This window comes from Thalassophryne amazonica, chromosome 17 (assembly GCF_902500255.1).
Source record: "Thalassophryne amazonica chromosome 17, fThaAma1.1, whole genome shotgun sequence".
In the NCBI taxonomy this organism is placed as follows: Eukaryota; Metazoa; Chordata; class Actinopteri; order Batrachoidiformes; family Batrachoididae; genus Thalassophryne; species Thalassophryne amazonica.
Genome location: NC_047119.1, coordinates 3,442,256 through 3,470,203, shown reverse-complemented (window position 1 = coordinate 3,470,203; position 27,948 = coordinate 3,442,256). Strand labels below are relative to the sequence as shown.

General features: G+C 40.5%; 1 protein-coding gene across 2 annotated transcripts; it reads right to left on the bottom strand.

Annotated features, from left to right (window-relative positions):
- Positions 1–328: 328 nt before the first annotated feature.
- hnrnpd (heterogeneous nuclear ribonucleoprotein D) lies at positions 329–18,085 on the bottom strand. Of its 2 annotated transcripts, XM_034191577.1 has the most exons (8): positions 17,631–18,085; positions 17,327–17,495; positions 9,714–9,875; positions 8,400–8,531; positions 8,189–8,288; positions 1,645–1,800; positions 1,451–1,540; positions 329–1,121 (listed from the first exon to the last, which is right to left on the bottom strand). In XM_034191577.1, the coding sequence occupies exons 1-7, from the start codon at positions 17,795–17,797 to the stop codon at positions 1,473–1,475; spliced, it is 954 nt and encodes a 317-aa protein (XP_034047468.1). In that variant the 5' UTR covers positions 17,798–18,085; the 3' UTR covers positions 329–1,121; positions 1,451–1,472. The 2 variants fall into 2 exon arrangements, with proteins under 2 accessions (XP_034047468.1, XP_034047467.1); XM_034191576.1 differs by having other exon boundaries at positions 673–1,540.
- Between the last annotated feature and the right edge of the window lie 9,863 nt (positions 18,086–27,948).

Here is a 27,948-nt window from a genome sequence, read left to right as displayed (position 1 = left end):
TGGGGTAACAACTATTCTAAACTGCTCAAACTCTGCAGTACTTTACTCTAAATAAATGCAAAACATCAAAATTCAGAATCTTTAGATAGAACAAATACTGGGTAAATAAAAAAAAAAAGAAGTGTAGGTCAGAATGCTCCTCAATTCTTTTTTTTTTTTGTACAATCAGCGAGTGATCTCAGCAGGAGAGCATCATGGTTCTCTCGTCAACACTCCAGTCGACAGTCTACCGTCACTCTGAACCTACAAAATACAAAATGACATCATATATAGATAAACAATAATACTGTTAACACTTAATCCACAAAAAGCACAGGAATCCCCCATGTTTATAAAGTCAAATGTTAAAAACAACTGACAAAACAAGCTCAGAACACTTATTTTAACAGGTTTACAGTTTTTTGAGATGTTAGTCCATAAGCTAGAAATCCTGAAGTGCAATAAATCGAAGTCAATGTCAAAATGTGGAATAGAAGAAACCTTCAATTGATCAAAAATACACGTTAAAGAAAACATTACATGCAAATTTCTGGAACTGTTCACTTTACTCATGTTTTACATACGTAAGGAAAAGTTGTTACAGGAAAATTAACAACACTTAAAAAGAAGAGTCTTTTCCATCGCTGTCGGTAACAGAAAAACAGAATAATATAGGTACACAAAGTAATGTACTTTTCCCTCCCAACACAGTAGCACTCAAACACAAAGCAGGTTTTAGCTCATGGACTAGTGGCTATGTCTGCTAAAAAAAACAAGCATTTCAGATAAGATTAGGAATATTAACAATGGGAACTGGAAAGTCCAGAGAATGCTGTATGTATCCTTTGAAAAACAAACAGTTATTTCATATTTATAACCATTACTTGTGGGCCTGTAAAAAATGGCAATTACATGTATTTATTTTAATTTTTACATTAAAACATTTGCATACAAAGTAAAATGAAAAGAGATGACAAAGCTGGACGTGTCCCATATTGTTTAGTTTAGAAATGCTGATACAGGATGTTGGAAGACCATACCAAATGGCAGCATTCGAGAGCGTATGCTTCTCGTACCCGGTCCGCATTGAGCGGGCCCTGAGAGTATCTGGGAGTCAGCTCATGGCCTGCAAGGAAGCTCCGCTGGCAGGTACAAACAAGGTATGTCAGAGTTAGGAGACAACATACTTCCTTTTCTGTTTCCTTGCACATCCTTAACTTTGGCATCCATTTACTGTAGTAGTACTTTACCTGTTAATTTTACAGTAAAAAAAAAAAAAAAAAAGGTGCAAAAGAGGCAGCCGAAGGCCGCAACAGTGTAGCCTCTATGTTACCACTACTGTAAAGCACTTGACGGTGCTGAGAAAAAGAAATTTACAAGATTACACATAATGTTACCATACACCAAATTAAATAAATTTAACTACTTAAAATTTTAAAACAAGTTTTGCTTTGGTTTGAAACATACCTACTTGAGTCTGTGGGCTTCTCCCATCAATACGGCTTATAACTGGTCTGGTGACCACCTCGTCTTGGAAACTTTCCATAACCACCAGACTGATCTACAAATGTGACAACATTGTAGTTGAGTTTCTTTTTTTTTTAATCATTTAACAACATTTCAGATTTGGCATAAAAAGGCACGCCAGAGTGCATCATCACTTACTGTTATAGTCGCCATATCCGTAATAGCTGTTGTAATTAGAGTAATCATAGCCACCATATCCTCCATATCCTTGATTACCGTATCCATAATTCCCATAATTCCCGTAGCCTTGATTCCAGTAGCCACTATAACCTTGGCTGTAACTTTGATTGGGCCCTGCAAACATGTCAGCACATTGACACTGCGTCAAAAGTTTTCTGTTGCACTTCATTGAAACACACCGGTTCTTGTCATAAACACACAAATAAAAGTAATGTATCAACAAATGGCTATGAAATACATCCCCAATTTTTCTGTGAAGGCTCTCAGTTGTCCAGGTGGTTTCCACAGTAGAGCAGCTTGAATTTTCAACTGGACTGGGTTGCTTGACGCGAGGACGTTTCGCTTCAAATCACAGAAGCTTCCTCAGCTAAAATTCTTGCTCTGTTAGTCTGACTTCTGTCTTGAGTTTTAAACCTAACCAGACCCCTCCTACTGAGAGGCAGACTGCTATTGGCTAGTGACTAAACAATAGCTCTAATTAGCACCTATTGTGCTCTAGTTAGCACCCTCCTAATGACAGGGCAGCTGTCCCTCCTAACGATGGGACTGACGCCTCTCCTGATGACGTGAATGACTCATTACCATGAACAAAAGACTGAAATTGCTTTGACCTGATTATCCCATTGTAAACAGGGGACAAAGCGTGTCTCAGACCCGCTCCCTGGTTAAGGCTGTTTCACATAAAAGCTTCCTTCACTCCACTCTAAACCATTTATTTTCTCTGGGTAAGATTTTAACTTCCTTGTCCTCAAACGTGTGGTTAGTGTCTTTAAGGTGGAGATGAAATGCAGATTGAGGTCCGCCGGCACCCTCTCTACGGTGCTGGCATAGCTTTTTGTGCAACAGCTGCTTAGTCTCACCTATTTAATGTTCATTACAGTTTTCCTGACATCTGACGGAATACACTACATTGCTCTGTTTGTAACTAGGGATCCTGTCCTTAGGGTGAACTAATTTCTGTCTGAAGGTGTTAACAGGTTTAAAGTAAACTGTGATTTTGTGCTGTCTGAAGAAGTTTTTTCCCTTACTCCTGCTAAGTAAGGGAGAGACACTGTTCTTCTTCTTGGCTCCGTCTCCTGTCTGTCTGGTCTCTTTGTTCTTTGGGACTTCTGCACTTTATCCAGGTACCATCGTGCGTGGGTACCCACATACTGTGAGGGCTTTCCGGACATGTTGTTGTTCTTTAGCCCTTCCCTCTGTATTTGTGGGCACCTGTAGGGCTCTGTGTTGAAGAGTCCTGATCACCCCGAGCTTGTGTTCGAGGGGGTGGTTTGAGACAAAGAGCAGATATTGGTCAGTGTGAGTGGGTTTTCTGTAAACCCCTGTCTGGAGCTGTCTGTTCTCTCCAATCGTAGGTGCCAATTAGAGCAATTACACTATGTAACAAATTTTTATTTCTGTTTTGTTCCTGGGTACAGAGTGTGTTTTCCTAACCTGTTATGCCTTAAATAAATAGAAAATAGCTGTTATTCCAGAGAAACTTTGCTTCTGTGTTCAGGACAATGATATTTTGAAATTTGTCTGTTTTCAAGAATATTCTCGATTCGCCTTCACTACTACTGAGTAGTCTTCTAGAATATTCTTTAACTACAAGAACTGTCCAGAATTTTCTAGAAGTTTCCAGAATTATCTAGAAATTTCAAGAAACTTTTAGAACTTTCTAGAACGTAAAAAAATAAAATAAAATCAAAGTTTGTGCTGAATGTAGTCATTTTTCCATAGACTTTAGACATAAGCAGTTGAAATATAACACTTAGAACCCAGGAACAAAAACTGTGCTACATAGTGTTATTAGTCACTACCAACAGCAGTCTACCTCTTGGTAGGAGGGGTCTTGTTAGGTTTAAAACTCCAGCTTTTGCTGGCTTCTGTGTGTTTTTCTCTACAAGAATCAAGACAGAAGTCAGACTACCAGAGCAAGAAATTTAGCTGAGGAAGCTTCTGCGATTACAAGTGAAAAGTCCTCGCGTCAAGCAACCCAATCCAGTTGAAGATTCAAGCTTTTCTACTACACAACCCCAATTCCAATGAAGTTGGGATGTTGTGTAAAATGTAAATAAAGCAGAATACAATGACTTGCAAATCCTCTTCAACCTATATTCAATTCAATACACCACAAAGACAAGATATTTAATCTTCAAACTGATAGACTGATAATGTATATACAACCCCTGGCAAAAATGATGGAATCACCAGCCTTGGAGGATGTTCATTCAGTTGTTTAATTTTGTAGAAAAAAAAAAAAGCACATCACAGACATGACACAAAACTAAAGTACTTTCAAATGGCAACTTTCTGGCTTTAAGAAACACTATAAGAAATCAGGAAAAAAAATTGTGGCAGTCACTAACAGTTACTTTTTTAGACCAAGCAGAGGGAAAAAAATATGGAATCACTCAATTCTGAGGAAAAAATGATGGAATCATGAAAAACAAAAGAACGCTCCAACACATCACTAGTATTTTGTTGCACCACCTCTGGCTTTTATAACAGCTTGCAGTCTCTGAGGCATGGACTTAATGAGTGACAAACAGTACTCTTCATCAATCTGGCTCCAACTTTCTCTGATTGCTGTTGCCAGATCAGCTTTGCAGGTTGGAGCCTTGTCATGGACCATTTTCTTCAACTTCCACCAAAGATTTTCAATTGGATTAAGATCCGGACTATTTGCAGGCCATGACATTGACCCTATGTGTCTTTTTGCAAGGAATGTTTTCACAGTTTTTGCTCTATGGCAAGATGCATTATCATCTTGAAAAATGATTTCATCATCCCCAAACATCCTTTCAATTGATGGGATAAGAAAAGTGTCCAAAATATCAACATAAACTTGTGCATTTATTGATGATGTAATGACAGCCATCTCCAGTGCCTTTACCTGACATGCAGCCCCATATCATCAATGACTGTGGAAATTTACATGTTCTCTTCAGGCAGTCATCTTTATAAATCTCATTGGAACGGCACCAAACAAAAGTTCCAGCATCATCACTTTGCCCAATGCAGATTTGAGATTCATCACTGAATATGACTTTCATCCAGTCATCCACAGTCCACGATTGCTTTTCCTTAGCCCACTGTAACCTTGTTTTTTTCTGTTTAGGTGTTAATGATGGCTTTCATTTAGCTTTTCTGTATGTAAATCCCATTTCCTTTAGGTGGTTTCTTACAGTTCGGTCACAGACGTTGACTCCAGTTTCCTCCCATTCGTTCCTCATTTGTTTTGTTGTGCATTTTCGATTTTTGAGACATATTGCTTTAAGTTTTCTGTCTTGACGCTTTGATGTCTTCCTTGGTCTACCAGTATGTTTGCCTTTAACAACCTTCCCATGTTGCTTGTATTTGGTCCACAGTTTAGACACAGCTGACTGAACAACCAACATCTTTTGCAACATTGCGTGATGATTTACCCTCTTTTAAGAGTTCGATAATCCTCTCCTTTGTTTCAATTGACATCTCTCGTGTTGGAGCCATGATTCATGTCAGTCCACTTGGTGCAACAGCTCTCCAAGGTGTGATCACTCCTTTTTAGATGCAGACTAACAAGCAGATCTGATTTGATGCAGGTGTTAGTTTTGGGGATGAAAATTTACAGGGCGATTCCATAATTTATTCCTCAGAATTGAGTGAGTCCATATTTTTTCCCCTATGCTTGGTCTAAAAAAGTAACCGTTACTGACTGCCACAATTATTTTTCCTGATTTCTTATAGTGTTTCTTAAAGCCAGAAAGTTGCCATTTGAAATGACTTTAGTTTTGTGTCATGTCTGTGATCTGCTTTTTTTCTGCAAAATTAAACAACTGAATGAACATCCTCCGAGGCCGGTGATTCCATAATTATTGCCAGGGGTTGTTTATCAAACCGATATTGTTTTTGTGCAAATATTTGCTCATTTTGAAATGGATGCCTGTAACAGGTTTCAAAAAAGCTGGGACAGTTGTATGTTTACCACTGTGTTACATCACCTTTCCTTCTAACAACACTCAATAAGCGTTTGGGAACTGAGGACACTAATTGTTGAAGCTTTGTAGGTGGAATTCTTTCCCATTCTTGCTTGATGTACGACTTCAGTTCAACAGTCCGGGGTCACCATTGTCGGATTTTGCGCTTCATAATGCGCCACACATTTTCACTGGGCGACAGGTCTGGACTGCAGGCAGGCCAGACTAGAACCCACACTCTTTTACTACGAAGCCACGCTGTTGTAACACGTGCAGAATGTGGCTTGGCATTGTCTTGCTGAAATAAGCAGGGACGTCCCTGAAAAAGACGTTGCTTGGATGGCAGCATGTGTTGCTCCAAAACCTGGATGTACCTTTCAGCATTGATGGTGCCAACACAGATGTGTAAGTTGCCCATGTCATTGGCACTAACACACCCCCATACCATCACAGATGCTGGTTTTTGAACTTTGCACTGGTAACAATCTGGATGGTCTTTTTCCTCTTTTGTCTGTCCATGACATGACGTCCATGATTTCCAAAAACAATTTGAAATGTGGACTCATCAGACCACAGCACACTTTTCCACTTTGCGTCTGTCCATTTCAAATGAGCTTGAGCCCACAGAAGGCAGCGGCCTTCTCTGGACCCATGTAGATGTAGCGACGAACTGTGTTAACTGACAATGGTTTTCTGAAGTGTTCCTGAGCCCACGAGTTAAGATCCTTTACACAATGATGTTGGTTTTTCATGCAGTGCCGCCTGAGGGATGAAAGGTCACGGGCATTCAATGTTGGTTTTTGGCCTTGCTGCTTACATGAAGTTCTCCAGATTCTCAGAATCTTCTGATTATATTATGGACTGTAGATGATGGAATTCCTAAATTCCTTGCAATTGAATGTTAAACATTGTTCTTAAACTGATGGACTATTTTTTCATGCAGCTGTTCAGAAACTGGTGACCCTCACCCCATCTTTGCTTGTGAATGGTTGAGACTTTTGGGGATGCTCCTTTTATACCCAATCATGACACTCACCTGTTTCCAATTAACCTGTTCACCTGAGGAATGTTCCAAAAAGGTGTTCTTTAAGCATTCATCAACTTTCCCAGATTTTTGTTGCCCCTGTCCCAGCTTTTTTGAAACGTGTTGCAGGGATCCATTTCAAAATGAGCAAACATTTGCACAAAAACCAAAAAGTTTATCAGTTTGAACATTAAATATCGTGTAGAGCAAAAACAGAGTTCACCACGCTTCTGTATAACACAAACAAATCTGGTGCAGCCAAGTGGGACTAATTTGTAAAAAAAAAAAAAATAAAATAACTGGTGCAACACAGGAATAAGTGCAAGAAAATTTAATAAAGGTGCTGAAAGCAAAAAGTGTTCAACGGGACTAACGTTTTGATGTGAGAGTAGATGTGACTCTCACCAGTTATTTTTCTTTTTTATTAAATATCTTGTCTTTGTGGTGTATTCAATTGAATATAGGTTGAAGAGGATTTGCAAATCATTGTATTGTTTTTATTTACATTTCACACAATGTCTCAACTACATTGGAATTGGGGTTGTAATAAAGCTATGAATCTGAACAAAGTTTCAATGGTGTTCCACAATACAGTGAGAATAGTAGAGAAGCTTGAATCTTCGACTGGTCTGGGTTGCTTGACGCGAGGACGTTTCGCTTCAAATCGCAGAAGCTTCCTCAGCTAAAATTCTTGCTCTGGTGGTCTGACTTCTGTCTTGACTCTTGTAGAGAAGAATAATAAAGAAGTCACAAAAGCTGGAGTTTTAAACCTAACCAGACCCCTCCTACCGAGAGGCAGACTGCTACAGGCTGGTGACTAATCAATAGCTCCAATTAGCACCTATTGTGCTCTAGTTAACACCCTCCTAATGACAGGGCAACTGTCCCTCTCCTGATGGCTCCCTTGACGACTCTGCTGATGACGTGAATGACTCATTACCATGAACAAAAGACTGAAACTCCTTTGACCTGAGTACCCCATTGTAAACAGGGGATAAAGCGTGTCTCAGACCCCTCCCCGGTTAAGGCTAAGTTTCAAACGTTTCACAAAGAATGCCTCCTTGACTCCTCTCTCAAACCATTTCTTCTCTCTGGCTAATATTTTAACTTCCTTGTCCTCAAACGTGTGGTTAGTGTCTTTAAGGTGGAGATGAACTGCAGACTGAGGTCCACTGGCGCCCTCTCTGCGGTGCTGGTATAGCCTTTTGTGTAAAGGTTGCTTAGTCTCACCTATGTAGTGTTCGTTACAGTTTTCCTGACATCTGATAGAATACACTACATTGCTCTGTTTGTAACTAGGGATCCTGTCCTTAGGGTGAACTAATTTCTGTCTCAAGGTGTTAACCAGTTTAAAGTAAACTGGGATTTTGTGCTGTCTGAAGATCCTCTGTAGTTTTTCCCCTACTCCTGCTAAATAAGGGAGAGACACTCTTCTTCTTGGCTCCGTCTCCTGTCTGTCTGGTCTCTTTGTTCTTTGGGAGGAGTGTCATGGAGTGTCGTGGAGGAGGCACATAACTATAAATATAGCTTCACTAACCTCCACCTCTTCCTCGAGATCTGGGCGAGTATCCTCCTCTACCTCCCCAGTACTGCTGCTGCTGGTACTGCTCCTTGGACATGGCCACCTTTACTTCACACTAAAGACAAAATCCATTAATAAATTACACAGGCAGCTGAATTTCCGATTACGTGTCCCTCAATAAAAATCACCATGGTGTACCAAAAAGCAAACAGAGTTGTTCTTTCACCTTGCTTAGCCCAATGCCGTGATACTTTTTCTCCATGATTTTCTTCACTGGTTCCTCCTCCTTGAACGTGATGAAGCCAAAGCCCCTCCTCTTGTTAGTTTTGTTCTCCACAGGAAGTTCAATGGATTCCACCTGTTCACACCATCAATGGATGCATTAAATAATGTGTGGTCTTTAATACCTCCAGCAAAGAAGTTATGTTTTAACTTGTGTCTCTTTCTGTCAATATTAGCAGCTTTGGGGGAAAAAGCTTACTGTGGTGTGGAATGGGATGATGGTGGGTGGGGCCTTAAATATTGGAGCATGAATGCGTGGTTCTCCATTTTAAAGTCTTCAACAACCATGAACAGAGTTTGACACAGATCCAGTAGCCCAGAATAAAACTGACAGGGATGATCTTTATTGCCAGAGTATTTTTTAAAATTTTTTTTATATAAGCATTAGACACATCCAAACTCAAACTCAGCAGAGGTTTGTGTTCTCAAAGCGCCCCACAAATAAGTTCTAAGACCTGAAACACACAGGAAATGCCAGACTCACATTTCAGTCACGTTGCATATTGATTTTCATTTTGGCGTCCATGTTAACAGATTACTGCGTGTTGAGCCACGTATACCACACACACCCAGAGAATAGACCATGCACATATTTTTCACAGGTGACACACACACACACACACACACACCTAAAATAGACAGGAAATTGATTTGAAGACGATCATTTCTAAATCATAGCTGCAATATTAAATAATTACCATTTCAGTGATGGAAAAAGTCACATGACTACTGTCCGGTTCCAAACTGTTGAACACCTTCACCTATTTACATTCCTTAATTTATAAATTACAATGTTTGTAGATAAGTGCATGGCCACGTCTACTGAGCCAGTTTAAAATTAATCAATTTTGCTTGTACAGAGACAGAGAGACAGACAGACACACCCCAAACTGAATGTGCACTGTAAAACAGTCACAGGAGATGGAGTATGGAATAAAATTCATTATCAAAGACAAATAAAGGGGAAAAAACCGAGCAGTGGTGCAGCTGGCGTCACTGCCCTGTGTAAATGCACACCTGACGGGCCCAACATGGCCATGCTGTCTGTAGTCTATTCCTGGCATTAAGTGAATTAGTGTATATAATACCAAATGACAGGGACGCTAACAAAATAACTTTCACAATCAAAGTGCCCATCGACCAGACATTTCTCCACATGGCAGAAGAGAAAAAAAAAAAAAAAAAAAAAAAAAAAAAAAAAAAAAAAAAAAAAAAAAAACAGCTGACAGCTCAACTGGGACTCAATACTGGTGTTTACCTCTCCAAAGGTACTGAAGTACTCTTTGACTTTGTCCTCGGGTGTATCTGGAGAGAGACCACCGATAAATATCTTCTTCACTTGCTCCTTGCTCTTCATGGCCTTGGCTTTTTTGGGATCAATTACTTTTCCATTGAGTTTGTGCTCCTTCTGTGAGGCAACCTTTATATAAAATAAATAAATTAGAAATTAACAGCGTGATCACATTTTCTCCCCTGATAACAGCCACTCTTAATAAATCACTCTTCCAAATGCTAGTTTCACATTTCAATTATGGCAAAGATCCAGCGAACCATAACAATTAGTGGTCAATCTTTTGTGTACAAACAAATGTTAAAGACTAAATCTTTCACATGAACAACAATCAGAATGGAGTACTGTACAATCCTTTAGTCCTTTGGCTCCCAGTTTTTGAAATGCTCTCTGCAACAGTCCCAAAGAGTGAAGGTGAGCAGCAAGCCAATAGTGCTAAAAGGCTAGGGACAATGTCCACTGCAAGCAGCATCCTTCTGTCTCTGTTCAGTCAGAGATCCAGCCAACAAGAGAGCCAATGACAAAATGAGCTACTTGCAAAAAGTCAGTGACCAAATAAGCTGTTGAACAAAAGATCTGTCAGGGAGAGAACAAACCAGTGAACAAGTGAACCAAGGGAACTGCGTTAAAGACAGTGGCAGGAAAACTGAAGCCAAGATGGCATAGGGTGTATTCACATAAGGAGATCCATACTATGCCCGAGCAAGGTATGGATCTAGTAGTTCTAGTGCAGTTTGTTTGAGCAGCGAGAGTGCACCATAATGTGCCTGAGCCCACTCGATGAGGTGGCCTCAGGCACAGTACATATAGACTGTGATTGATAACCATGGTAGAACACAGATCGTGGACTGGAGATCAATGATGCGACTGTTCCATTTAATAGTTCCTATTGTATGACATCTGGATAGATTCTTGTCATTTGATTGGTGGATTCTATTTCATGTGAATTTCATTATTTGTCCCATTGCATAGCTGATGCCACTGCCATACATATTTGGTACTATCTGTGTACTTTTGCCCCCCATCCATTTCACACTATTGCATATGTCCACAACACCGCTACACGCTCAATTAAATTCAACAAGAGTGCACAGCTACATTAGCTTCTCGTTAAAATGCTTCCATAAAACAAGGAGGGTAAATCCAGCAGCAGCAGCTGTTGAAGCACTGTCAGATGAAGAACTGGACAAGTTCTTGGAGCGATTTTTTGCTAGATTAAAGAAAGCAGACGTGTGCTCCTCAGCACAGCAGCTCTCGCTGTCACTATAGTCAGCAACCTCACAGGGCAAAGTGAACTACTGAGTCCCACTGCCCTCAGCTATCTGCTATCAAATGATTGCGACCTATCGATGTGTCACAGAAAACAAATGTTTTCCATTCATGCAATGGAAAGGATATTTTCATCCACTGAAAGATGGATTGCACCATTCAACATGGTGTCACCCAAGTCAAGTACTATGTTCCATCTTTCAACTCATGCAAATAGTCTTCCATTGCAGGAAAACGTTCATAATTTGTATACGATTATTATTAGTGCCACTTTGATCGTACAGTCCCGAATATTGGAGTTAAGAACAGGTCTGGTTTCTGACCTTATTGCTGAATGTAAATTGTGGTCTGCAAGCAGAGCTGCAAAATAAACCCTTATCTGCTGCGTCTTTAAAAATCTTGTCATGCGCACAACACGCCTGACTGACAAATTGCATAATTTGCCATGCTTGGCATGGGAGAAGACAAGGCCCCCAAATGACTCTTAACAGGCCTGTCACACCTTGACGATTTAGCCAGCGTATGCAAACAGCCCCGTTTCCACCAAGCGCTCCGGTCCAGTATCGTACGGGTCGGAATAGTTAAGTCTGGCTTAGCTTGCATTTCCAGATGGTGCATGTAGACGATGGCATGCACATGATCGAGTGCACGTACATTGTCGCTTGGTCTCGACCCTTGACAGAGGCCAAACAGAGTCATTTAACATTTTTAAAATTTTGTTTAATTTTTGTCTTGTTGGATTATGGGATTTATTTCCATCGTGTGCAAAATGCTGAAGAATTCTGTAAGTCTGAACTAATGATGGGATGAACAACACAGGTGTGTCAGCACTGTGCCGAGCACACAAGAGTGAAACCCTGCATTGGTGCGTGTATCGCTTTAAGAAAAAAAATCATGTGACTGATAATGTGTTTATAAGGAAACAAACTATATCAACATGTTGGATGGAGTTTTGCTGTTGGAGTTTTGCTTGCCCCCACCTTGTTCCACTGACTTTATGGATCGTTCAAAGACGTTGCCCAGTCTGGAATAATTTTGATCTTTTGACGCCAAATAAGGTAAATCTTTTTCTCCTTTGGGCATTGTTTACTGTTATTTTTCAATTAGATACGTATGTTTGTACTCCTTTACAATACTGGAAGAATAACCAGAAAACATATCCACACCTTTATCAACTCGCACTGAAATGTTTATGCTCACCATCTTTATTTGTACCCTGTAAGAGTTTCTTCTAAGGCAGGGGAACTGGTGTGTAAGAGGAGAAATCGCCTTGGAGCAAAGACACTTCAGAAACCTTTGTTCCTCAATAAAAATGCATAAATGAATCTATTTTTAGTCTTTTATTTCGTATGCTTTAACACTTAAGTTAACAAATTTCCATACATAAGTTACAAATTTTAACTCTGAATTTTATTACAAATTTGCTATATTTTACAAACCAACTCAGTTTAGCATTTACACAAACAGGGTTTAAGCAAATTTTAAATTCTTCTCATGAACAGCTTAACTCGACACACAAATTGAGCACATGAGATTATGCAATGACAAGATCATATTTTAAATAGAGGACTGGCGATTAACTATTTCACAGGTTGATGTTGGGTTTGTACGGAAGCGTATTGCATTCACTGGATAAAAAAAAAATTTGACCAATTTTTTTTTTTTTTATCCAGTGAATGCAATACGCTTCCATAGGTTTGCAGTATGTTAGCTTTTCCATCTTATTTTATTCAAGGTTGGCTCAGTGATTCAAAATCAAATTCATAAGGTTTTTGAAAAAATAAAAAAGGTCTGATACTTTTTGGACAGACCTCTATATATATATATATATATATATATATACATATATATATATACACACCTCTCTGCAGCTTCTCTCCCCCTGCCATCCCCTCATTACCCCATCCCCGTAGAGACGGTGCCTGCTCCCAGACTACCAATAACCAGCAAAAATCTATTTAAGCATAAAAATTCAAAAAGAAAAAATAATATAGCACCTTCAACTGCACCACAGACTAAAACAGTTAAATGTGGTCTATTAAACATTAGGTCTCTCTCTTCTAAGTCCCTGTTGGTAAATGATATAATAATTGATCAACATATTGATTTATTCTGCCTAACAGAAACCTGGTTACAGCAGGATGAATATGTTAGTTTAAATGAGTCAACACCCCCGAGTCACACTAACTGTCAGAATGCTCGTAGCACGGGCCGGGGAGGAGGATTAGCAGCAATCTTCCATTCCAGCTTATTAATTAATCAAAAACCCAGACAGAGCTTTAATTCATTTGAAAGCTTGTCTCTTAGTCTTGTCCATCCAAATTGGAAGTCCCAAAAACCAGTTTTGTTATTATCTATCGTCCACCTGGTCGTTACTGTGAGATTCTCTGTGAATTTTCAGACCTTTTGTCTGACTTAGTGCTTAGGTCAGATAAGATAATTATAGTGGGCAATTTTAACATCCACACAGATGCTGAGAATGACAGCCTCAACACTGCATTTAATCTATTATTAGACTCTATTGGCTTTGCTCAAAAAGTAAATGAGTCCACCCACCACTTTAATCATATCTTAGATCTTGTTCTGACTTATGGTATGGAAATAGAAGACTTAACAGTATTCCCTGAAAACTCCCTTCTGTCTGATCATTTCTTAATAACATTTACATTTACTCTGATGGACTACCCAGCAGTAGGGAATAAGTTTCATTACACTAGAAGTCTTTCAGAAAGCGCTGTAACTAGGTTTAAGGATATGATTCCTTCTTTATGTTCTCTAATGCCATATAACAACACAGTGCAGAGTAGCTACCTAAACTCTGTAAGGGAGATAGAGTATCTTGTCAATAGTTTTACATCCTCATTGAAGACAACTTTGGATGCTGTAGCTCCTCTGAAAAAGAGAGCTTTAAATCAGAAGTGTCTGACTCCGTGGTATAACTCACAAACTCGTAGCTTAAAACAGATAACCCGTAAGTTGGAGAGGAAATGGCGTCTCACTAATTTAGAAGATCTTCACTTAGCCTGGAAAAAGAGTCTGTTGCTCTATAAAAAAAGCCCTCCGTAAAGCTAGGACATCTTTCTACTCATCACTAATTGAAGAAAATAAGAACCCCAGGTTTCTTTTCAGCACTGTAGCCAGGCTGACAAAGAGTCAGAGCTCTATTGAGCCGAGTATTCCATTAACTTTAACTAGTAATGACTTCATGACTTTCTTTGCTAACAAAATTTTAACTATTAGAGAAAAAATTACTCATAACCATCCCAAAGACGTATCGTTATCTTTGGCTGCTTTCAGTGATGCCGGTATTTGGTTAGACTCTTTCTCTCCGATTGTTCTGTCTGAGTTATTTTCATTAGTTACTTCATCCAAACCATCAACATGTGTATTAGACCCCATTCCTACCAGGCTGCTCAAGGAAGCCCTACCATTATTTAATGCTTCGATCTTAAATATGATCAATCTATCTTTGTTAGTTGGCTATGTACCACAGGCTTTTAAGGTGGCAGTAATTAAACCATTACTTAAAAAGCCATCACTTGACCCAGCTATCTTAGCTAATTATAGGCCAATCTCCAACCTTCCTTTTCTCTCAAAAATTCTTGAAAGGGTAGTTGTAAAACAGCTAACTGATCATCTGCAGAGGAATGGTCTATTTGAAGAGTTTCAGTCAGGTTTTAGAATTCATCATAGTACAGAAACAGCATTAGTGAAGGTTACAAATGATCTTCTTATGGCCTCGGACAGTGGACTCATCTCTGTGCTTGTTCTGTTAGACCTCAGTGCTGCTTTTGATACTGTTGACCATAAAATTTTATTACAGAGATTAGAGCATGCCATAGGTATTAAAGGCACTGCGCTGCGGTGGTTTGAATCATATTTGTCTAATAGATTACAATTTGTTCATGTAAATGGGGAATCTTCTTCACAGACTAAAGTTAATTATGGAGTTCCACAAGGTTCTGTGCTAGGACCAATTTTATTCACTTTATATATGCTTCCCTTAGGCAGTATAATTAGACGGTATTGCTTAAATTTTCATTGTTACGCAGATGATACCCAGCTTTATCTATCCATGAAGCCAGAGGACACACACCAATTAGCTAAACTGCAGGATTGTCTTACAGACATAAAGACATGGATGACCTCTAATTTCCTGCTTTTAAACTCAGATAAAACTGAAGTTATTGTACTTGGCCCCACAAATCTTAGAAACATGGTGTCTAACCAGATCCTTACTCTGGATGGCATTACCCTGACCTCTAGTAATACTGTGAGAAACCTTGGAGTCATTTTTGATCAGGATATGTCATTCAAAGCGCATATTAAACAAATATGTAGGACTGCTTTTTTGCATTTACGCAATATCTCTAAAATCAGAAAGGTCTTGTCTCAGAGTGATGCTGAAAAACTAATTCATGCATTTATTTCCTCTAGGCTGGACTATTGTAATTCATTATTATCAGGTTGTCCTAAAAGTTCCCTAAAAAGCCTTCAGTTAATTCAAAATGCTGCAGCTAGAGTACTGACGGGGACTAGAAGGAGAGAGCATATCTCACCCATATTGGCCTCTCTTCATTGGCTTCCTGTTAATTCTAGAATAGAATTTAAAATTCTTCTTCTTACTTATAATGTTTTGAATAATCAGGTCCCATCTTATCTTAGGGACCTCATAGTACCATATCACCCCAATAGAGCGCTTCGCTCTCAGACTGCAGGCTTACTTGTAGTTCCTAGGGTTTGTAAGAGTAGAATGGGAGGCAGAGCCTTCAGCTTTCAGGCTCCTCTCCTGTGGAACCAGCTCCCAATTCAGATCAGGGAGACAGACACCCTCTCTACTTTTAAGATTAGGCTTAAAACTTTCCTTTTTGCTAAAGCTTATAGTCAGGGCTGGATCAGGTGACCCTGAACCATCCCTTAGTTATGCTGCTATAGACGTAGACTGCTGGGGGGTTCCCATGATGCACTGTTTCTTTCTCTTTTTGCTCTGTATGCACCACTCTGCATTTAATCATTAGTGATCGATCTCTGCTCCCCTCCACAGCATGTCTTTTTCCTGGTTCTCTCCCTCAGTCCCAACCAGTCCCAGCAGAAGACTGCCCCTCCCTGAGCCTGGTTCTGCTGGAGGTTTCTTCCTGTTAAAAGGGAGTTTTTCCTTCCCACTGTAGCCAAGTGCTTGCTCACAGGGGGTCGTTTTGACCGTTGGGGTTTTACATAATTATTGTATGGCCTTGCCTTACAATATAAAGCGCCTTGGGGCAACTGTTTGTTGTGATTTGGCGCTATATAAAAAAAAATTGATTGATTGATATATATATAACTAGGAACAGTGTTTCCAGTGCACATCGGCCTCCGCCAGGGCTGCCCTTTGTCACCGGTTCTGTTCATTACCTTTACGGACAGAATTTCTAGGTGCAGTCAGGGTGTAGAGGGGGTCCGGTTTGGGAACCACAGAATCTTGTCTCTGTTTGCGAACAATGTGGTTCTGTTGGCTTCATCAAATCAGGACCTTCAGCGTGCACTGGAGCGGTTTGCAGCCGAGTGTGAAGCGTCTGGGATGAAAATCAGCACCTCCAAATCCAAGGTTCTTGACCAGAAAAAGGTGCTTTGTCCTCTTCAGGTCGGTGGAGTGTCCTTGCCTCAAGTGGAGGAGTTTAAGTATCTCTGAGTCTTGTTCACGAGAGAGGGACGGATGGAGCGTGAAGGTTGACAGACGGATTGGTGCGTCTGCAGTGATGCGGTCACTGTACTGGACAGTCATGGTGAAGAGAGAGCTGAGCAGGGGGGCAAAGTTCTCGATTTACCGATCAATCTACGTTCCGATCCTCACCTATGGTCATGAGATTTGGCTCATGACCGAAAGAACGAGATCGCGAGTACAAGTGGCCGAGATGAGTTTCCTCCGCAGGATGGCTGGGCGTTCCCTTAGAGATAGGGTGAGGAGCTCGGTCACTCGGGAGGAGCTCAGAGTTGAGCCGCTGCTCCTCCACATCGAAAGGAGTCAGCTGAGGTGGCTCGGGCATCTTTTTCAGATGGCCCCTGGATTCCTCGCTGGACAGGTGTTCCAGGCACCTGGAGAGGTGCCCTGGGGAAGACCCAGGTCTCGCAGCTGGCTTTGGAACACCTCGGGGTTACCCCGGACGAGCTGGGGGAGGCGTGTATGGATTGGGAGGTCTGGGCAGCTTTGCTTGACCTGCTGCCCCCGCGACCCGACCTCGGATGAAGCGGAAGAAAATAGATGGATATATATATATATATATATACACACACACAGTGAACTGATCACTTTTGTATGATGAGTGAAAGAATACCTTTTCAACACTTTCAGAATCTTTAAAGAGCACAAAGCCAAAGCCTCTTGAACGGCCGGTCATAGGATCCAGCTTTAATGTACAGTCTACAACCTCCCCAAACTTGGAGAAGTAATCCTTCAGGTCTTTTTTGGTCGTGTCCCAGCTGAGTCCTCCAACAAACATCTTCCTGCAGGGGGAGAAAAAGGAAACAATAGTTGACGCCATATTGTTTCTACGCCTCTATCTTAATCACAATGGGTAGTAAAACATGACTCAAGTATTAGTTTTGAACTGAAAAATGACTATTCTCATGTTACTGCACCCTTCGTCCTCTTCGTTTTTGCTGGCGTCGATTTTGGATCCTTCGGCCTCCGCGCCCATAAAGCCCGAATCACCGACCGCGTTCATGGGATCGTCCATGGTCCCACCTGCATCCTGCTCCATCCCCTTCAGGCCCGAGTCGTCGCCAAAATCATACTCCGCCGACATATTTAAGCTTTTGAAGTCGTTTTCAAATCCGTTAACGCGAAATGCAGAAAACAAAATGCTTCAGAATTTAGCGTGGTGGCTAAGCTAACTAGCTTACGCTGGGCTAAGCTAATATTCGCAAATGGTTAGCCAATACTTGAGTTTTACTGTAATGTTCGTCGCTAAAACATTAACGCTGCCTAAACGCTACCTATTTGAGCTGAATCAAAGCGTAAAATATGGACAACAAAAACGCGCGATGAACCAGTGGATAAGCAAGTTTGTTTGTCCGCCAGCTAACGCTGCAAGACGAACCAGTGTTGCCAGATCACGCGAGAGGAACAAGCAACGTCGCTGCGAAAACACATCCTACTCAGTGTACCGCGCTGGTTGGAGTGATGTCTCTGCTATTTTTGGCATTGTGGGATAGCTTGCCGGACTACTTTCGTTTGACCCAGCACGAGAAGATGCTGCTGGAGTGTGAGTGTGACTATATTGACTTACGATCATTTAGACGTAAAAACACACGGGATACACAACTTCTTGTGCCAAATATACTCCTTATGTTTTTGTTATACATGAAAACGCACTGTATTGTTTGGGAACTACTTTTTGAGCAGCATGTCGGCTGTGGGTGCGTACTAACACAGAATATACAAAACGGTATAGTTGTTCGACCAAAATCAGAGCGTCCACTTTTAGCTTGTCATTAGCTAAGCTAGTGGCGCTCGTCAGAGTATGACAAAAACAATTTCCTTCAAAAAAAAAAAAAAAAAAAAATACAACGGAGATTACAATTTACATAACATCTAAGATTTTTGCAATTCCAGAAACCAACCTTGCAATTTGCTGAAAAATTTTTTTACAATTCATAAAAGTGAGTAACTCTTCCAACAAACCAAATCTCTAATGACCTTAATGGCCTGACTGTATCCAAAGGAAAATTAATTTAAATAAATAAATAAAGCAGCAATCATTTAGAAAATGCATAAGTTTGATTTATGAATTTGTTGAAATGATCCAGAATTTGATTCTAAGTGTGCATGCGCAAACCGTATGAGAAAAACACAGCTGAAAGAAAAGAATGTGGCACCAAAAACCAAAGTACAAGCCCAAATCAGAAGTTGGGGCAGTATGGAAAATATACATTACAAAAAATAGACGTATCGTTATCTTTGGCTGCTTTCAGTGATGCCGGTATTTGGTTAGACTCTTTCTCTCCGATTGTTCTGTCTGAGTTATTTTCATTAGTTACTTCATCCAAACCATCAACATGTTTATTAGACCCCATTACTACCAGGCTGCTCAAGGAAGCCCTACCATTATTTAATGCTTCGATCTTAAATATGATCAATCTATCTTTGTTAGTTGGTTATGTACCACAGGCTTTTAAGGTGGCAGTAATTAAACCATTACTTAAAAAGCCATCACTTGACCCAGCTATCTTAGCTAATTATAGGCCAATCTCCAACCTTCCTTTTCTCTCAAAAAGTCTTGAAAGGGTAGTTGTAAAACAGCTAACTGATCATCTGCAGAGGAATGGTCTATTTGAAGAGTTTCAGTCAGGTTTTAGAATTCATCATAGTACAGAAACAGCATTAGTGAAGGTTACAAATGATCTTCTTATGGCCTCGGACAGTGGACTCATCTCTGTGCTTGTTTTGTTGGTAACCAGATCCTTACTGTGGATGGCATTACCCTGACCTCTAGTAATACTGTGAGAAATCTTGGAGTCATTTTTGATCAGGATATGTCATTCAAAGCGCATATTAAACAAATATGTAGGACTGCTTTTTTGCATTTACGCAATATCTCTAAAATCTGAAAGGTCTTGTCTCAGAGTGATGCTGAAAAACTAATTCATGCATTTATTTCCTCTAGGCTGGACTATTGTAATTCATTATTATCAGGTTGTCCTAAAAGTTCCCTAAAAAGCCTTCAGTTAATTCAAAATGCTGCAGCTAGAGTACTGACGGGGACTAGAAGGAGAGAGCATATCTCACCCATATTGGCCTCTCTTCATTGGCTTCCTGTTAATTCTAGAATAGAATTTAAAATTCTTCTTCTTACTTATAAGGTTTTGAATAATCAGGTCCCATCTTATCTTAGGGACCTCATAGTACCATATCACCCCAATAGAGCGCTTCGCTCTCAGACTGCAGGCTTACTTGTAGTTCCTAGGGTTTGTAAGAGTAGAATGGGAGGCAGAGCCTTCAGCTTTCAGGCTCCTCTCCTGTGGAACCAGCTCCCAATTCAGATCAGGGAGACAGACACCCTCTCTACTTTTAAGATTAGGCTTAAAACTTTCCTTTTTGCTAAAGCTTATAGTTAGGGCTGGATCAGGTGACCCTGAACCATCCCTTAGTTATGCTGCTATAGACTTAGACTGCTGGGGGGTTCCCATGATGCACTGTTTCTTTCTCTTTTTGCTCTGTATGCACCACTCTGCATTTAATCATTAGTGATCGATCTCTGCTCCCCTCCACAGCATGTCTTTTTCCTGGTTCTCTCCCTCAGCCCCAACCAGTCCCAGCAGAAGACTGCCCCTCCCTGAGCCTGGTTCTGCTGGAGGTTTCTTCCTGTTAAAAGGGAGTTTTTCCTTCCCACTGTAGCCAAGTGCTTGCTCACAGGGGGTCGTTTTGACCGTTGGGGTTTTACATAATTATTATATGGCCTTGCCTTACAATATAAAGCGCCTTGGGGCAACTGTTTGTTGTGATTTGGCGCTATATAAAAAAATTGATTGATTGAAATTGATTGATTGAAAAAAAAAAAAAACTTTCCACTGATTCTTACATTTACTTTGACTTCAGTTTCCCTCACTGGTCTCCTTCCAGCAGGTCACTTAGCTTTTGAAAACTGGCTACTTGACACAGATTTACATACAGTGGCACAGTGTTTGTATTTTTTAAAGACTGATCTAAAGGAACATTTTCACTACGATGAGAACAGTTTGAAAATTACACTGTCAGAACTGTGAAGTTTGGTTTATTCTGTGAGGTCACTGTTGTCTTTGGGATGCTTTTTGCATTGTTGGGTATATATGTATCACAAATATACACAGCGGCATGGAAGATTGACACTGGAACACCGTCATGACCCAAATACAGATATACAAGGTGAATATGGGGAAGGGTGGCATCAAACCCGGGACCTTCTTGTAGGGTGACAAAGCCTAATGACCTCTTACCACATCATGCAGCCTTGTTTGGGTATAACAAATAACTGTTAAAACTTCTTTTTAAAATTTCAAAGGCTAAAATGAGATAAACTAAAACACTGGGGGCCCTATCTTGACAATTCATAGCATGTGGGCGTTAGTTCAAGTGCACTCGGGATGTTTTTGGGGTTGACAGTGCTGATCACTGAGCTTGATATTTCAGTGATCGTTAGCACAGGAGAGCAGCTGAGGACTGAAATGTTCTGCAATGGTGAAATCCTCATGTTCACTTTCTCTGGGCAAGTACCGTGCTTTTGTCAGACAAATTTGTTTCCAAACTGAAGTCAGTAACTTTAATCAAGTGTCTGGTGGAATTTGCCACCTTTGAAGCCAATTTAAATTGTAACCAGCCTGCATTTGTGGAAACTGCACAAGGGCTGCAAAGAGCCCCGTCATTTCCAAAGCGAAAAGGACACCATTTAAATTTATGAAATGAAGTTTTATGGTGAGTCTTTCTACCTACTTGTGGAGTCACTCAGTGCTGCAGTGGTTAGCACGTACGCCTCACAGCAGAAAGGTCTTGGGTTCCAGTACACCCGCGACCAGTATCCTTGTAGATCTGGAGTTACATAAGGAAGAGCATCCAGAACCAAATCAGGCTGGTGATCCATACTGGATTCACTGTGACAAACAGGAGCAGCCAAAAGGCGCGCCAACTGAGCCAGTGAGCAAAACACCTCAGTGTGTACGCCTGAATACCCATGTTTGTATTTCTGTATTTACACTCCATCAGTTCCATGATAATAATGTGTTTTGTGTGCACAATGATTGATGTTTAACTCCTGTGCAGTGCAACACGTTCATATGTTTCGTGACGTAATCAGATACCAACCTTTGGCATGGTGTCACAGGAGTGCCTAAGTTTGTCATATCAGTTTCATTTTAAGCAACATTTGTTTCAGTTTTGTTTCTCTTCAGTCAATTCATAGTAAGTCCCTTCGGCTGCTCTCTTGTTTGCACTCTGGGTCGCCACAGCAAATCCAAGGTGGATCTGCATGTTGAATTGGCACAGGTTTTACGCCGGATGCCCTTCCTGACGCAACTCCACATTACATGGAGAAATGTGGCAGGGGTGGGATTTGAACCTGGAGCCTTCTGAACTGAAACCAAGCGCATTAACCACTTGGCCACCACCCCTGTTCTCTGTAAACCAATGACAGAGCATCAGTCTTGTGGGTCAACCTCTCAGCGCATGTGTGAGAAAAATAACTGATCTGATTTAGATCAGACTTGGTGGTGTGACTGAGGGCCTGCCAAGGACAAGTGATTTGATTTTGAAAAAAAATCAGTTAAAAGTAATTAAGTAAGTAAGTAAGTAATGTTTATTTATATAGCACCTTTCACAGACAAGGGAAGTCACAAAGTGCTTCACAGAAGGCACACACAGATAAAAATTCTGTGAAAAATACAATTTCCATTACAATAAAACAGCACTAAGACACACACAGTGGTCATAAAACAGCCAGATCACTACTAAGGATTGACTGCCTGGAGAAAGAGGTGGGTTTTAAGTTTATGCTTAAAAACATCAACAGAGTCCAGTGAATGAAGAGACAAAGGGAGATCATTCCAGAGCCTCGGTGCAACGGCCTGGAAAGAGCGATCTCCTCACGTCTTAGAGTGGGTACGAGGGACCCTCAGAAGGTTCTGATCCACTGACCTTAGGCTCCGAGTGGGAGTGTCGGGACATAACAGGTCTCTAATGTAGGAGGGAGCCTGGCCATGCAAAGCTCTAAAAGTCAACACCAGGATTTTAAAATGGAAATGAAATGACAGTGGGAGCCAATGAAGGGACTTTAAAATAGGAGAAACATGAGTCCTTCTGCTTGAGCGAGACAGCAGCCTTGCTGCAGAATTTTGGACCTGCTGCAGACGGGACAGCTCCTTTTTGTTTAGACAGGAAAACAAATCGTTGCAGTAGTCCAAACGAGAAGATACAAAAGCATGAATAATCAACTCAAGATCATCTTTTGAAACAATTGATCTGAGTTTGGAAATCTTCCTCAACTGGTAGAAACAGTTTTGGTGAGCTGCTTGGAATGATGCTCAAATGACATTTCTTTATCAAAGATAACACCAAGGTTTCTCAGGCTAGATTTTGCAGATGAGCTCAAAAGACTTAAATACTGTTTAATCCCTGGAATGACATCATCGGGGGCAAACACCAGCACCTCAGTTTTATCCAAATTTAACTGCAGGGAATTTGCACCGAGCCATTGTTTTATTTTCTCAAGGCAGTTCAGTAGAGAGTCCAATTTCTGGGTCTCAGAGGCTTTAAATGATCAGTAAATTTGGATGTCATCAGCAAATAAGTCAAGGTCTTCGGGACAAGGTCAAGGTTTTGGCCCAATGCGTCTGTTGTGTATTAGTGATATTTAAATGGGCTGTTTCAAAGAACTTATGTGCGTCAAGGACGTAATAGAATCATCAGTGTTTATTTATTTATTTATTTATCTATCTATCTGTCTGTCTGTCTGTTAGCAAGATTACATCAAAACTACTGCACGGATTTTGACAAAATTTTCCACCACAGATAGATAATAGGCCACGGTAGACTCCATTACATTTTGAAGGTGATCTGGATCCAGAACTGGATTCTGGATAACATTTCACTTTATATAGGCTTTGAAGGATTATGTCAAAACTACTTCACATATTCTCACCAAATTATCATCACATTAGACATTAGGGCACAGAAGACTCCACTGAATTTTGGAGGTGATCTGGATCCAGATTGGCAGATGTCAGAAATCTCTGTTTGCTCTAGTTGAAGATGCACCAGTGGTTACTATTAAACACTAATGTAAAGTCATATATCACTTTTATGTTGGCCACAAAGCCTTTGCCCTTGTGTGACCTTGAAATGTTATACTCCACATCACAGCTCTGTAACTCAAACCATACAGTGGAGAGGTTTTATGTAAGTTTAGTGGTTCAGTTTTGAACAGAATTCCTCAAATGTCAAGGCCACACAGAACCATTTATGAACTCTCAGGGGCTCGTGGACTCATCCATGAGTCCATATCAATGGTGTTTTATGTTTCTGGACCCCTGAGGTTTAAAAGACTTCATTCCATAAATCTTCCTGATAGTGCACTTTCTGAGTGTCTCTTCCAGTCTGTAAAAGTGACTGATGATGCTGTTGCTCAAGAGAGAATATTCTTGTTTCACTTGTTTCAGCAACTCATTAGTCACCAGGTGTCTTACAAACTGACAGAAAGCTGATTAAAAATCAACAAGTGTTTAAAAAGCCACTCCAGGCCTAAATGATGCTCATATCAGCGTCGTAACACATTCACTGAATTGTACTCTTTCAATGTGTATCATGACATTTCACCATATTAACTGTAAAATGTAGGAAAACATACATTTTGCACCACACAATCCCTTTAATGAATCAGTTGTTAGCATTAGTGTTTCTTTCCACCTGATGATAGTGGCTCAAGCACATATCATGAAGTCTGATCTATGACCTTCTTAAACTGAAGGCCCGAGGGCCAGTCGCAGCCCGTGAGCCACACGATTATAACTTCTCGTATGTTCCATTTATTGTTAAACTTGACTCATATGATCATTTTTCATCTGGGTTGGACTTGTTAACGTTTAAAGGTCGAACCAATTACTGGCTATTTTGACAACCATTATTGTAAATGTATTTTTATTGGTCTATTATATTTGAGCTGTGTGTGATGGTCTCAGCCAGTTACGGGTATAACTCATGATAATGGTCCATCAGTGATGGACTGGCGTTCTTCTTGTAACTTCTTCCTCATTCAGAAAAAGCAGAACACATAAACTTTGATACTTCTGCATCTTTTCAGTGTGTTACCCAGGAGGAGGTCAGGAGACTGCCCTTGGGTGAGGGATGAAGGTCCCCTTTGAAGATGTATTGTTGAGACATTTTTGCATGTTAAAATGCTAAATAGATTACCTAATCAATTCCATGCATTTAATTTGACAATAAATAACCGTTTGCCTCATAGCACTAAATCAAAACATATATTCTTTAAATTGATTTCACTTTGCTTTCCTAGTATATTTTAAAACTACAAAGTCTTCCCTTGTCCATGAGCCCAAAGCCCATTTTGAGCTAATTGTGGACTAAATGATGCTCACAATCCAGCTGTAGTACACCAGGACCTACAAAAAAATGTGTTACGGGCATCACAGGATGGCAGCTGTAGCCAGGTAGGGGTCAATTAGGGAATAACCCTGTTGTGTCTGATGATTTGTGGACGTTCATGCTGGTTATACGGTCGCAAATTGAGCTTTACCGACCATGCGTTAGCAGAGCCGGTAAAAGGGATATTTTTGACAGTTCCCATTCTAATCCAATTCCATCGTTTGCATGGTTTATTTTTCTGTAGGTAATTCGGTTGGCGAGGCTTACCGTTGCGGCAGTGTCGCTCCAACAGCGGTCAGGGTGCAGACTAATCCATCAAATGTGAAATGGTAATTCTGTATTAGAATCCACATCAATACTTTTGTATGGTAGCTTAAATTCACACATTTCAGCATCGGCGGCGGTACACAATTTTCTGTCACTCTCAGCTAACAGCACCATTAATGACATCTGTGTAGCAGCGCGCGCAGCCGGTGTTCTGTTGAGATGCGCGTTTCGTCGCATAAATCGACAGTCCGTGTCCCGAACATATTGCGCATGCATGTGGATGCGCAGTTGCGCGGAGGGCTGGCCTCTCGACATCTCATTAGAACACCAATCAGGGTGCGGACTAATACATCCAAATGTGAAACGGTTGAATATTTTGCCACCGTTACCCCGATATTATACAGTCTGAAATCTCACATGATTAACTAATCAGATTTGCAGAAAAAAATGTAATTGGATTAGAATGAAGGATTACACAGGGGTCAGCATTTTAAATTTCTCCAGTCATATTGACAAGTATACCACATTATTTGTCTGACTAAAGATTCCATAAAGGAATGCACTCATCGGCCACTTTATTAGCTACACCTGTTCAATGGCTGGTTAACACAAATAACTTATCAGCCAATCACATGGCAGCAACTCAATGGATTTAAGCATCTAGACGTGGTGAAGACGACTTGCTGAAGGTCAAACCGAGCATCAGAATGGAGAGGAAACAGGATTTAAGTGACTTTGAATGTGGCTTGTGGTTGTTGGTGCCAGACGGGCAAAAAACTCTCTGATCTACTGGGATTTTCACCCACAACCATCTCTAGAGTTTACAGAGAATGGGCCAAAAAAGAGAAGATATCCAGTGAGCGGCAGTTGCATGGATGAAAATGCCTTGTTGATGTCAGAGGTCAGAGGAGAATGGACAGACTGGTTGAATGGGTGACAACTGCATGATGTCATCATGTCAATATGAACCAACATCTCTGAGGAGTGTTTCCAACAGCTTGTCTATCTATGCCACAAAGAATTAAGGCAGTTCTGAAGGCAAAAGGGGTTCAACCTGGTACTAGTAAGGCATACCTAATAAAGTGATCGGTGAGTGTAGTTTGGTCTATCTATGACTAAATGTTTTGGAGATATGCTGCAAAAATGGGAAAAAAGGTGACAAAGGTCATTTCAGTTTATACAGGGATGAAAAGTTCAAGTTGCTCCAATTTGGTCAAACTGATAAAAACTGAAGGACTGTGATGTCAGTGTTTGAGATTTTGTTTGCTTGTTTTATTTTTGTCCAGTCTGTTTTATTGTTTTCATTGATTCATTGGTTTTCTGTGTGTTATTCTCTTGCTGGGTGTTTCTGCTTGGGTCTGTCTGTTTCTCTGTTCTTGGTGGTGGGCGTTTCTCTCTCTCTCTCTGGCCACACCTTTGTTCCAGCACTTTCCACACACACCAGTTCCTAATTTGCAGCTCATCACCTGGGATTATATAAGATCACTGGGTGTGTTTGCTCCTTGCCAAATTGATGCGTCTTGTGCCTTCTCTCCAGCTCCTGTTCTCATGTTCCATAGTCCTGCCTACCTCCCTCCGTGGGTTTTTGACCTCCTGCCCATTTTTTGACCGTGCCAAGCCTGATGATTCTTGTACTTCTGCTGTGTATTTTGGACTGCTTTCTGTGTACCGACTGCTGCTATCCACCTCACTAACGAATTTTACCAACCAGAGCTGTCTGTGTGAGCCTCACATTTGTGTCTAAACGTCTTTGACCAACCCACCTGTCAGATATATAAAATGGATGTAATTAATAAATATTTTTGTGAAACCTATTGAATTACAAAGGAATGAAATTCTTCACTGTAAGCACATCTTGACTGCTTCATTTCATTTCTATTGTTGTGGTGTACAGAGATAATATTGCAAGAAACTGTCACTGTCCAAATATTTATGTGCCTGACTGTGCATGACCAATGTGTCACATTAATGTACGTACAGTAGCTGCTCTTTTAGATAATACTGATGATCTTTAAAAGAACCTCCCCAATGAGATTTGAGTTTCCAAAAACAAAACAACATAACCAATAGGTGAACCTGCTGAATCCTGACACTACAGGGAGAAGCTTGTTGTGCTGATCCTCACAAATGTCCAGACTCACACCGTGTTGTTCTCCCACCCCAACCATAGAAATGTAAAGAAAAAGGGACCAAAAACCATAAAAACAGCAATAAAGGCAGTACAACCTAATAATAATAAATCTGTAAATATATAAAAACAGATATTTATAACATATTCACCAGCATAAAAGAAAGAAAATAACATACGCCACTCTGTCACATGTTTATTTTATATATTGACAAGAAAAAAAGGACTCTGGTTTTTTACATAGTCAAAGAAAGGAGACCAAATCACCCAAAATTCCTCCCGACAGTTAATTCTACAGTATCTCTGTTTTTCTAGCAGGAGAGCATTTCCTTAATCCAGCCATCAAATGAAGGAGGTTTGTCTGATTTCCTCTGGAGACAAATGAGTCTGTGCGCCATTAATGAGACTAAAACTATGATCCTTGTTTGCAGTCT

Excerpts from the sequence above, each read along its gene's own strand:
- hnrnpd (XM_034191577.1), bottom strand. The coding sequence starts at position 17,797 with ATGTCGGCGGAGTATGATTTTGGCGACGACTCGGGCCTGAAGGGGATG. Across the intron at positions 9,876-17,326 it reads ATTCTGAAAGTGTTGAAAAG|GTTGCCTCACAGAAGGAGCA; the intron begins GTATTCTTTCAC and ends TTTTATATAAAG. Across the intron at positions 8,289-8,399 it reads ACGGCATTGGGCTAAGCAAG|TGTGAAGTAAAGGTGGCCAT; the intron begins GTGAAAGAACAA and ends TTTTGTCTTTAG.